We start from the raw sequence: 13,508 nt of genomic DNA on the forward strand, positions 1-13,508 counted from the left end.
GGATAAGTGAGAAACTGGTCACTGATGGGTATAGTGTGTTTGTGGAGGAAGGGGGGGGGGGGTGTCGGAGTCGAATACAATGTTTGCATCGAGTCAGTTTTCAGAGAAGGTATGTAAATAACGTTTGTAAGGTGTAACATGATGTTTATCAAAACTTTTGATAAACGAAAGAATCATTGGAGAAAGATGTGTAGAGTTAATGAAACTATTAAGTGCTCTCAGAAGTCTTCGTAAAAAAATGTAAAGGGCTGGTTGGAAGTGGTTTGCAAGAAGGGAGTAAATGCATTTCTATTTGTACTGTATATGTACAATAGTTATATGTACTGTATTACATGTACTGTATATGACAATTCATGAGGAACATACTGCACGTGGTCTTATGAAGCAGTATTGTTCTGCTGCAGATGACTGGTGGAATTATTCATTTATTTTTTTCCTGTGTTGCTGTATACAGTAGTATGGATGGTATAATGAATGGGTAAGTGCAATTTTTTTGTAATGAATGTATAATGAATATATAAATAAAATCTTGGTTGCAGAAGTAACCCTTAAAGAATTAGCTTTTAATTGTGATGGAAAAGACTAAAAATTGAGAACAACAGCAACATTCCACCCACCACCCAGAACATATGATAGTGGGTGAATGTATGAACATGTGCCATCAATGTCACCCAGAGTGTGGTCCAGGGAACACTTTGGATATTAATACTGTAGGTATTTAGTAGTGTAGTTGTCATAGCATTGTTCATCTGTGGTGTGTATGAGGCTTTAGTGCATACACCATCATACGAGACTTACACAAATGTAAACTGTGGTATATATATATTTTTCAGGGATCGGTATGATGATAGTTTAGTGCGCACACCATCATACGAGACGTGCACTACCATTAGAGAAACGGAGCAGGTTTTGGAGAAGCGTCTGGCTCACATAGACTACCGGGCTCCAGCTCCACAGCCCATGGACCCTCAGGCAGAATCATGCACACAATTCAACCCAGGCCATTTCCCTCTCCTGGACAGAATAGCATTGAACAAAGAGCCTCACAAGTAAGTTGCTGTGTAAGATGTGAGTATATAGTGCAAGCTTGATTGTAAACTTTGCTGGTTACCTTGTTTAAAATGAATCTTTCACCTTTCACCCAAGTGTGAATGAAGTTGATCAGAATAACTTTACTATGGAAGGTTGATGTCTTTTTCAATTGTTCTCATGAAGAGGCACCATATTTAGTTCATGCTTTTATAATACTGTTGGTATATGTGATGTCTGTGTTTATTAATTAAAAGTGTTCATTAATTTTTATTAGCTAATTTTGAAGTTTATAAAATAGCTATAATAGAGCACACAAATACCTATGGACTTTGTTTTGCACTCTGTCCATACGTCGAGCTTTTTATCCTGTTTAAAACTTATAGCCTAGCCTAGATGTTATCTACGACGTTTCACATATTTAATTCATAGAAACTTGATAATATATTGTTGATCATTTAAGGTAAGTTGGCTACAGATGTGCTCAGCGTCAAGTTCTTGATACGTAGTTTTACAGTAGAGTATGTACAGCTGCGACTTTTTCATCTACAGAAGTAAGAAACGTAGCAGTCATGCTTGGCGCAGACGTGAAAGACAAGAAAGACACTTGGAGCACACCGGACTCTCAGGGGATCAGCGCGATCGAGTGATGCACGAAGCCAAGTCCAAGCTACAACCCAAGCTGGCAGACATGTCACCTGCACACATGGCTCAAACTAACTGGAAGTTTGTGGAACAACTTTTAAAGGTTACTTTAAAAATATATTTAGTTTAAGCTGTCTTCAGATTTTTTGTAACAACCAATTGAAAATGGAGTTAGATAAATCATCATCAGTATCATCAGAGTATTGTCAGTATCATCATCATCAGTGCCATCGTCAATATCAACGTTGTCAATGTCATCATCAATATTGTTGCTGTTGTCACCACTACATTCTCACTATTTTAGAGGGAGAGGCACCTGCCGTTAAACAGTGGAAAAGTGTAATAGAAGTAGTGGATCAATGATATACAGGTACCACCCACTTTTTATATTAGTGTGTGTACCTCCCACACTGGGTAGAATCACAAGTAAGCAGTACTACCATACTGGAGTAAAATATGCATATTGGCTCGTCTTGTATTTCATAGTCTGGCTTCTTGTCTTAACAGTGCTGGTGGTTAGGGTAGGATACCTCTTGGGACTGCCTCTTGTTCTCAAGTATTTGGTGCACCGTGAAGGAAAATTGATCAGGATTTTGTTATATCTGGTTTTGAAGTTTTGTATAAACAACCCCATTATTCCTTTTTAGTGTTTTGTACGCTTGAATCGTGTTTCTTACAGTTGTTCTCTTCCAGTCTTTGAAGGTTCAGTTCTCTTAACCTGTCACTGTAGTTCAGACTTCAGAGTTCCAGTATCAGTCTTGTTGCATATCTAGAACCACATGTTCTAGTATTGATCTGACACGACAATTTGTTGTATTTTGACAAATATCTTTGCAAGTATTTTGAAAGTCTGTTCTTATGTTCACTAAATGGGACATACTGCTACTGATACTTTATTTAGGCCTATTTGTACTTGTAGTGAGAGGTGCAGTGTGATATCTAACCCAAATTTTTCTCTTCGAGTTCTGTAACTTCCATTCTTTTCGGTTTATATTACTCTTCTTATCTTCTTCTACTCTTCTTCATCCTCATTATTTTACATTTGTAAGGCTTAAACTCTAACATTCATTTATCTGATCACTTTTCTAGCATGTTTAGGTCTTCATGCCAAACTTTATCATCATCTTTAGTCATTATTTCCCTTATCAGCTTAGTGCCACCCACAAATAGTGACGTAGATTCGATTGGGTAACTGATTTAAATCAATGTAGTACACCATACGTTATAGCCTGTCACGGGCTCTATGCAGTGCTTTGAAATCATCTCCTATCCTTATTTTTCACATGAGCTTTGTAACACCTACAATTGGTGATACAATATTTAAGAACAATAGGAGACCTAGTACAGATACTTATAATACACCATATTTGTTTTTGTTTCTTTTTTTGCAGGGTATTCCTGCACGGGCCCTAAGCCTCTGGCTGGCCACTAAGCGTTAAAGTACACCATTGATCACTTCTCCCTTCTCTATAATTCAAGCTGTCACAATGACTTTCTTCTTTTCATCAGATAGTCTAGAATTTCTCTCTTATTCCAGCTTATTTTTCAATTTTATTTTCCAGATAAATATACATGTAAGCATCACACTTTTCAGTTCATTTGGGGGTGGGGGGTGGGGGGGGAAGTAGGGAAGTTGACAAACACCCAAAATACATTAAAAAAAAAAGGCCTCATCATGCTTAAACATCACATGCTATAAAGTATATACAGTAATATGAAAACAGTGAAAAGGTTAAAGTTGCAGCAGACGGTGGTAGTGGTGGGAGTCAATTGGCTGGCTTGTCCTTTACACTCAGCCAGATGCTTCATTATTACTTAATAATTAGATGGATCATCCAATGCACCCAAGTTCCCACCCTCTTGATATAGGCTGGCACTATTAAGGTGTCAGACTTCATCATTGATCTATGTAGTACAATTTTCATCAGACTTTGCAAAGTACAGTATTCCTCTCTATGCACTGCCTGTGCCTCCTTCTCCTAACACATCTTTCCTTGTCAAAAGTAAGGCTAGCTTCTTTTGATGGAGTCCTCTTAACATCAAGCCTTGTTTTATGCATGTCTAAATACATAATTTTCTCTCTCTCAGATTGATTTACTTTGGTGCTGTTTGACTTTTTCTTGTCATGAGTTGCTGGACAGTTAATTAATTTAATCCTAGGTCACTGCTGCTCTGCACTAAAGCTTATGTATATCAGCTGCAATGAGTGGTTAAGTTTTGTCAACCCAGTGGTCTGGGTTGGTCCAACCCTTGGTCTGGTGTTTTGTAAAAGTTTACCACATGCACTTGTTCATGGGGGATTAATAAAAGTCACAGGTTTATTTCTTAATATAATATTTTAGCTATAGTTATTCATACGTGTACTTCCCCCCTTTTTTTTTTTAAGGAATGCAAAACACGCACAAAACGAATGCTGGTCGAGAAGATGGGGTCGGAGGCAGTAGAGCTAGGTCACGGAGAAGGCAGTTTGGTAGGTGTGGAGGAGAACACGCTCATTGCTTCACTGTGTGACCTTCTTGAACGTGTTTGGGCCCATGGTCTTCAAAGTAAACAGGTAAAAAAAAAAAATTACATTTTAAAACCTTACTGTATTTATAATAAATTATGATGTTGACTTGTAATATGATTCAGTACAGTACAGTATACTCCATATATTCTGCATGACCACACTAATGTTACACCATTGACTCGGGGATGTTTGGTTGACATTTTCCTTGTTATAACAATGCTTTTAGTAATACTGTAATAGAAAAAATACCATAAAGAACTCTGAATTTAAACAATTATTAAATTGTATGATTTTTATTATTAAAAAGCCATTAGAATATGGTAAATATAAAGTCTGAAATAGTAATGTTTGTGGCATCATACTGGTGTCATTAAATACTAGTACTGTATATGAACAGTGTTTTAATGTGAAAATTGAGTAATATGTTTATTATAATAATACAGTAATAATAATAATAATAATAATAATAGTACTCGGCAGTAATAAGCAGATGACCTGACACCTTGTCTTGAATACTACTGGCATCATTGAGGCTCACTCATTTAAATATCCATTCTTAAGTTTTCTCTCTCACTCCCTGGCAATGTGAATACTGTACATGTTAATAATTAAGAGCATTTTATTTTTTATTTTTTTTTTAGATCTAGCGGCAATCTTATAGATTATTACCACTTTTGCGTTCCAACGACATTAAACACATTATCTGTACTCTGACAATGAACGTTCCAAAGATGCTAAAACACATCACCTGATTGCTAAATTTTTCGTCTTCAGTTCCAGAGTTATTCTGTTTGCATCAACAATGTAGTCCAAAAGCTAACAAATATAGCCGTGGACAGAGCATATCTAGGACATGAGTGGACTGACTCAAGAGCCTCCTCTCACCCATGAAGATTCATTTGCAACATAAACTTTTCATATTTTCATCACTGTCACACATAATCTTTTATAATATATTTTTTTTTCTGCATCTACTGTATATTCTAGAGAGTTTGCAAACATTTTGATACTAAATTTGTAGTTATATATAGCCTATCAAATAATTTAGAAAATTTAAAATGATTGTACAAATTTTTGTCTCTGGCAGACCATACTAGCTTTGAGGGCACTTATTATTTTTTTAGTTTGCAAATTACTTGAAAGAAAACTTCTAAAGTTGTGATTGTGTTGTTTTTCACACAACCACATGATCAATTTATACTGGCGTATAAATTGATCATGTGTTTACACTTCTGTGGTTTTTTATTTAGAATGAATAATAAATGAATGTTACAATCTTTGTAAACTTTCAAATCTGTCATGCATAATATATTATAAATACACTTTAGTTTTTGCATCATTTCTGGAAAGAAAACCTGGAAAGTTTGCAGTCGGGAGAGTGCAGAGTAGTTGGACCGCCAAAGTGTTGAGATTTTATCATGGGCAATATTCTTAAAGTGATCTATATGTATTGTTGTTATATTTTCTTACACAGGGTAAATCAGCCTTGTGGTCTCACTTGCTCAACTTCCAGGAATTAGAGGAATGTAATGACTCCTCAAAGCCTGTGAATCCCAATTTCCTCTCACCAGGTCAGTAATTAGTACATTTGCTCCGAAGAATTAATATGCCCATTTGTTGTATGATAGGTTTTGTTATAGAAACCCCATGCTACCACCTCATCTCTGGAAAAATCTTTGTTGTAGTGGACTTTGACCAGTAGTTATGTATCACCATAAAATCATCTTTGCTAGCAGTCTTATGGTGAGGCATAACTTTACTAGGCTCTCTGCTACAGTAGACAGTTTTCCAATAATACTTTTGTTCTACTGTAATGTTGTTACCACCTGGTATATTTTTGTTAGGAACCCTGAAATAAAACATTCCTTCTTTTACTCTAATGTAACTTATTGAAGGAACCAGTTCAGATGCAAGGTTCTTGCCCTGCAATGGCAACAACAGCAAATCAGATTTTGCCTGCCAAAGGAGTTGACACTGCAAGAACCTGTGTAGGATCAGCACATCCTAGAATTTATCCTGCTGGCTAAATTGAATCCAAGGTGGATGCAACATACTGGAACTGGAACAAGAAGGTACAAAATATGCTTGACATGTAGAAAGAGACCAGACTTGGATACCAATGCCCAATAATGGTCAAAGGAACCTAAGCATCCTCTGAAGTAACTGCTTCAGGAAAAGTGTATTAGCGCATAAGTTCTGGAGCTAAAGTTCCACATAAAGTGCAAATTAAAGCCAGGGACACCCAAAGAGGGTGTCTAACTTAGCCTGGGATGGAAAAGCTGGATCCTCTCATACATAGAAGGGAAGAGGACAAGAACACTGGAATGGGATCAGTGCCTCTGGATACATCCTTAGGGAGAGTGATGCCCGTAGTATTAGTCTTCTTATGCTCTCTTATGCTTGCACAGACTCAAGCCAGGAGTATTTAGAAGCTGCCAGAAGTGGTGGAGGTTGTGAAGACAACCACCACAAAGTACAAGGGCCCCAGGAGGTCAACCAAAAGAGAAGCATGAGCAACCACCTTGTGAGCCTACCGTGTTGACCAGACCACACACTAGAAAGTGAAGGGACGACGATGTTTCGGTCCTGGACCATTCTCAAGTTGATTGTGAATGTGATTGTGATTCTCACAATCGACTTGTGAATGGTCCAGGACGGACTGAAACTTCGTCGTCCCTTCACTTTCTAGTGTGTGGTCTGGTCAACATATTTCAGCCAAGTTATGACTCATCGTCTGCATATAGAGCCTACCATGCGATGATTTCGGGGCTCAACGTCCCCACAGCCCGTCCTGGTCTAAGGTGACTAAACAATACAGGATCAATTACTCAGTTTCCTTCACACAAAGTAGGAGAGGCTGAAACACACATGCACCAGCCAAGACTGGAGGCTGACTCGGCTAAAGGAGGAATAAACAGTGTGTGTGTCCACTGGGCTCGGTAATTTTACCCCTGTATGTAAGACCCCACCAAACACATAGATGCTCATCCTTACTCTATATATTAGATCAAGAGGCATAAAATACATTCATGAATAATGTTATTTTCTCTGTTTAACCTACAATACATCGTAATCCCTGTAATACATCGGTAATAATTATTCACAATTATTTTGAATATGCATTGGCTTATAGCAATCAAAATATTTTTTTACCATAAATGTAGAATTATGGTTTTATTTATACCAATGGGAATGATTGGTTGATGGATATTCAGTAACTTGGTGCTTAAACAAGATATTGCATGGACCACTTTCCATTATAATAGAGAAACAGTTATTAATACTGCGTGAATATACTGTATGAGTAAATTTTGCCTCTGTGGATAAGGAGAACATTTTGGGAGGATTTTTTGTCGAGAATGCTGGGAAGGTGTCCATGGTAAAATAATAAGTGCAACAGCGGAAATATTGGCATAAATAGTCCTGCTTGTGGCTGTTGTCAATGTTAAATGGTTTCCCCTTATCTGTGTGCCATATTGTAATTAGATGTGTACGAAAACTACCAGTCTGTAAATACATTCCATTGATTGTACAGTACCTATGCTTAAAATGTGAATGAGTGTTCTATGTTATATGGAGAAGTAGGCCTACAAGGACTGTCTATTCTCCTTGTTTTTTGTTTGTGTTAAACCTCGCATTGGTTCCCTAGTTATGGGATTATTATACATGTTAAAACTTCATATTTTACTTCATCAATTATCTTTTTCCATTTTTGTTGTTTTCATCTTATCTCATTCATTACATTTTTATTTCAACTGTGCACTGATTAATCTAACTCTCACTTTTTCTACTTTCATATACAGTATCTCCTTTTTTTTAAATAATGAGAGCTGTTAATACTGTTATCATTCATGAACACCTGGGTTAGGTACAGATTGAAGTCAACATTTTCAGAGTTACTGTTATGTTTCAATGTTCAGAGTTTGATTATTAATAAATAATATGTATATACTGTAATTCAAGAACATCATGTTGCAGCTGCTTAGAATATGGGAAAGTGGAAAGGGATTAAAAAGTGTGTTACAGTGAACAAATCCACAAGGGCTGTGATGAGGGTTTAATTATATGCTCGGGATGTTCCCAGCTGCGCCTTAGTTAGTTCCCGTGCATAGGTTCAAACCTTCATCACGGCCCTTGTGGATTTGTTCATTTGATATATATCACGCTATTGTAATTTCTGTGTGTGTGTGTGTTACAGTAATTACAGTATGTATATGAATACTGTAACTAAAAAAACATATTCATCATTAATGTGATATTCATAGGCATTTTAAAAGATGTTTTCCATAGAATTGCTAACTACTAACCCTTTCCTTCCTCGTTGGTCAAGCAGCCATGGCCTGGTGTATTCTCAGGAAACGTATTGATTGTACGTTGGATTTCTTACTCCTTTAGACCATAGTACAGTATTTGGGAATGCATGGATAGGTCCTAGTTTATCTGAATTTAATGGTGCTTGTTTGGTTCATATTTCCCCCGATTATAGTCGGAGTTTTTGTAGTATTTTCTAAAACATTATATTAATGAAAAAGCCAGAATTTTCCAGTTTTGTTATGTTTAAATCTGATAGTTTAATTTACTTTTTTAATACTATTATTAAATAAGCATTGGGACAAGTAAAATGTAAATTAGAATGGTTGAAAGCATATTAAAACACTGTAGTACTTAAGTGCATGGTGCTGCAGGAAAACACAAGTAGTAATACTGACATATTTTGTAAAATTGGCAAGCATACAGTGGAATTTATAAACAAACACAATCATTTATATACAGTACACTTAAAATACAGTATGAAGAACCAGCATGAAAAAATTGTATAGAGTATGTAGAGCCAGCATGGAAACCCACCTTGTGCAGTACAAGAAAGTTTAATAAGTTCTGAAATTTACTATTAGAAAAATGTCAGACATGCAGGAGTTACTCTTTGATACACAGGCTGAGGAAGCTTAGTCTAACAACACTAGAAAATAGAGAGGCCAGAGGGGAGAGAATCACAATATATAAAATACTGAGGGGGATACATGAGGTGGGGAAGGGTAGTCATATTTTTCACAAGTATAAATAGAATTAGGGGACATGGGTGGAAAATGAAACAAATGAATAAATTGTGGGAGGGGTAAGTTAATATTATGAACTGGGGAAGATGATGTGGCTGCCACCTCCATTCACAACTTTAATTGCAGGTACACTAAAGCACTAGATGCCCTGAAGGAGTAATAATGCTAAAATTAATATATCTGAATGTAATAAGAATCTGAGAGTCATGATTAGTAGGGATCTTCAGCCAAAAAGTCAATACATATATGCACAGAATGAAGCAAATATGATATTAGGATTTATTCCTACTACCATTGGAAACAAGATATCTAATGGCATTCTTCATTCTTAACCTTATTAGGCTCCATTTAAATTATGCCATTCAGGTTTGGTCTCCATACTATAGAATGGACATAAATTCACTTGAACATGGACAGAGATGAATGATAACATTAATCCCAAGAATTAGAACCCTTTCTAAGAAAATAAATTGAAAAGTTTAATTTACATTCTTTAGAAAGAGGAAGCATAAGGGGTGACATGAAAGAAATACATTAATGTAGATAAATGGATGAATGGTTATAATGAAAGGGGATATAAATAAGGTTTTAAATATATCAACACAAAAATGACACAATGGATATATATTAGATAAGTTTAGATTTAGGAAATACTGTACCTGGATATGCCAAACAGAATGTAACACAAATGTTTATCACAAAATAAATAAATATAATTTTGTAAGAAATATTTGTTAGTCTTGCATATCATATGCTCCTGATCCATTTTAGGGGTTTCTACCATGTAAAAAGGTTTGAAATCACTGGTATACATTGCTAATGTGAGTCCATTACTGGAGTATGTAGTATTAGCATAGAATGTGCATCTTCTGGAGCATAACTGGAAATTTGAGAAAGTACAGATTTTTGTAAACTAGGTTAGTACTAGAATTGAAAGGGCTTGGCTGTGAGGACAGGTTTAGGCAACTCAACCTTGCACTCTTAAAGGAGAGTAGAATAAGAAGGGTCATAATTAATACATACAAAATACTGAGGGGAATAGACAAGGGACAAGGACATGGACAAGGGCAGCTTATTTAATTTGAAAGGAGGTAGAAGGAGAAGACATTGGTTGAAGCTGGATATACTGTTGTGTTGTGGAGATGTAAGAAAGCTTTTGTACCCTTTACAGGGGTCTGCAAGTAGTCAGTTACTGAGTGACAGTAATGTGGCTGAAGCTATGATCAAATCACACATCACAAAATGAAGAAACAAGGATGTTTTGGTCTAGTGTGATCACTACCATTATCAAGCTGTGATCATGCTATTTGATAATAGTATGATCACAACTTGGTCATACTATTATCAAACTTCAGGACAGACTGAAACATTGTAGTTTCTTCATTTTCTGATGTGTGGTTTGGTCATCAACTTGAACTTCAAGAGATGTAATAAAAGCACTGGGTATAAATGGCTAGGAAGCGGGGCATGAAGAACTAGGTCTCACTGCTCGGTAGTCACTGATAGCTAAGCACTCGCTTTAATGTTGTGTAAATTGTTTCTAGCCTTAAATGTATTAAATCACCCACGACTTGTCACAAGCGTGTCATGCCTCAATCTGTCATATACCTCTTGACGATTCTGATGATCAGCGTCCCTGCAGCCTGGTCTGTGACCTAGCCTCCTGGTTGGTTGTCTGGTCAACCAGGCTGTTCGGTGCGGCTGTTTACAGTCTGACGTACGAGTCACAGCCTGATTGATCAGGTATCCTTTGAAGATGTTTGTCAAGTTCTCTTTTTAACACTGCGAGAGGTCAGCCAGTTATGCTCCAAAGGTGTAGGAGTACAGTATTGAAAAGTCTTGGGCCTTTGATGTTGATTAAGTTCTCTCTCAGCATATCTTTTGCACCTCTGCTTTTCAATGGGGCTATTTTGCACATCCTGCCTATGGGCTATTGTGGTGTTATTTCTGTGTGCAGATTTGGAACTAGTCCTAGTATTTTCCATGTGTAAATTATTATATATCTCCCTCCTGTGCTCTAGGGAATACAGATTTTACATTTTTAATTAGTCCCAATAATTTAGATGTTTTATTGAAAGGATTCTAGCAGTAAAAGATTTTTTGCATGCTCTTCAGGTCAGCAATTTATCCAGTTTTGAAAGGAGCTGTTAGTGTGTCACAATAGTTCTCTCTAAAGAGCACTAGTATCTTAAAAGTATCATTATTGGTGTGGCATCTCATGTTTGCAAGGTTCTTGTTACCCAACCTGTAGCTTTTCTTGCAGTTATGACAGCTACTTGTCTATACTGCTTGTCTACTTTATTGTGTTCTTTAAAAGAACACAATTGTCTTTTGACATGATTAATTGTAAATTTTTACATTGCTTTTTCTTTCGATAGTGTGGTTTGATTGCATTTTATACGTGGTTTCTGTTTTGATATTTTGTTTTCAAAATGTACAGTAACTGGAACTAATCCTCATTAAACATCATATTATTTTCTGTGGCTAATTGAAAGACTTGATTGCATCCAATTGGAGGTTTTCTGTGCCTTCTGAATTGTCTAATTTCTTGAAAATTCTAGTGTCATCTAGACACTAGATGTAAAGGATGATACAGTACTATAATTTGTTTCCCCTGTCTGTTTGATAGGAGGATGAGAAAAAACTGGAGCAAGCACAGTACCTTGGGGGATTTTGCTTTTCATGGTGGAAGATCCATATTTTTCTTTGTTGACTTGTACTTTGAGCTCTCTTCATTAGGAAATGAAAGATGCATCTCCCTACTTTGCCAGTATTTCATTGTGTGTCCAGTAACATCATGGACACATTTGTCGAAAGCTTCTACAAAATCTGTGTATATTACAGCAGTGTTTTGCCTGTCCTCCATGGTATCTAAGGCATAGTGGTCTAGCAACTGTAAGAGGCAGGAATGCCCTGTCCTGAAACCATGTTGCCTAGGGTTATGATTCCTGATTCCATGTGTTTTGTGATTTTACTTCTTGGTACTCTTTCAAAGATTTTTATGATCTGTGATGTTAGAGCTATTAGTCTATAATTTTTTGCATCTGCTTTACTACCTCCTTTGTGAAGTGGTGCAATCTCTGCTGTTTTAAGTACTGTATGTCAGGGATGCTAGTATCTAGACCCAGTCTCCAAAAGATGTTTAGGGCCTGTGGTAATTTTTTTTGCAATTCTTCATGAATTCTACCTTTCTCCTAGATGAACATCAGGCTAATGGATTTCTACAAGGATTCTGGTTCTTCATTCGGAGTGTTTGAAATTTTTCCGTTACAAATCACAAGACATTTTTCTTGTTAACATCAATTTCGGTGGTGTAGATCTCTTTGCTTGGTCTAAAATTTTAGTCTTGCACGTGGTAATAGTCCCAGTTGGGGAGCAGTTACCACCAAAGACATGTGTGATATGATGATGATGTTTCTTACTTCTCAAGAGTGCTTGCTTACCTAAAGTTTTATTTCAGGGGCAATGAATAGCCTCTGCCTAGAAACTGGTGTTTCATCAACGCACTTCTTATCAGACAGCCCAACCATTTGGACTGGACGGTAGAACATTGGTTTTGCTTCTTGCAAGTTGACATTCAATTCCGACTGTCCAAGTAGTTGGGCACCTTTCCTTTCCTATGTTCTATCCCAAATCCTTATCCTTGCATCCCTTCCAAGTGTTATATAGTTGTAATGGCTTAGTGCTTTCCCCTGATAATACCTGATAAGAATGCAAGATAAGGTAATTATAAAGTTTTCCCCTCAATAAACGGCTGAAATAGTCCATAAAAAGCACTGCTGGTCTATACTGTATTGGTTGTGAGGGTATTGTTGATGGGGGTAGTGTGGGTTAGCTGCAGGGCATCAGCAGTTTATATGGACATAAAAGTGACACCTCACTTGACTATGCAGACATAAAAGTAACAATTCATATTATGGGAGTCACGTAATGTATTTATAAAGATAATCGAGATGCTAAAATCACGCTTTGGAAGCTGTTCAAAAGATTAGATGTCTGCAAGTTGAGGACCCCCTGTATTTACTTTTTCACTTTTAAAAGAAATCAGCTTTCAGTTCATAGTATAGTACCCTCAAAAATGCATTTTAAAAGCTTAATTGTTCATTGATAAATTATAAAAATCAGTGTGGGTTCAGGACCGCTGCAAAGCACAACTCCACTGGGAGCAAAATTAGGCCACCAAACACAAGTCACAGCCAATGAATGGTCACTAGATACCACACACTGCAGCAAAAATACATAATTGACTTAATAAACATGGCAGGAGG

The 13,508-nt window shown here is 36.7% G+C and overlaps 1 protein-coding gene across 3 annotated transcripts in view; it reads left to right on the forward strand.

Moving 5' to 3' along the window:
* The window catches only part of pns (DENN domain containing pinstripe), a 136,402-nt gene that overhangs the window by 104,495 nt on the left and 18,399 nt on the right, over nt 1-13,508 (forward strand). For 2 of the 3 annotated variants that reach the window (XM_069335940.1, XM_069335942.1), the window contains exons 12-15: nt 834-1,049; nt 1,582-1,777; nt 4,061-4,228; nt 5,658-5,754. In XM_069335940.1, coding sequence (XP_069192041.1) covers nt 834-1,049; nt 1,582-1,777; nt 4,061-4,228; nt 5,658-5,754 — 677 coding nt within the window. Of the gene's footprint in view, nt 1-833; nt 1,050-1,581; nt 1,778-4,060; nt 4,229-5,657; nt 5,755-8,516; nt 8,553-13,508 lie in introns of all 3 variants that reach the window. The other variant, XM_069335941.1, reaches the window with a different exon arrangement.

This window comes from Procambarus clarkii, chromosome 34 (genome assembly GCF_040958095.1).
Source record: "Procambarus clarkii isolate CNS0578487 chromosome 34, FALCON_Pclarkii_2.0, whole genome shotgun sequence".
Taxonomy (NCBI): Eukaryota; Metazoa; Arthropoda; class Malacostraca; order Decapoda; family Cambaridae; genus Procambarus; species Procambarus clarkii.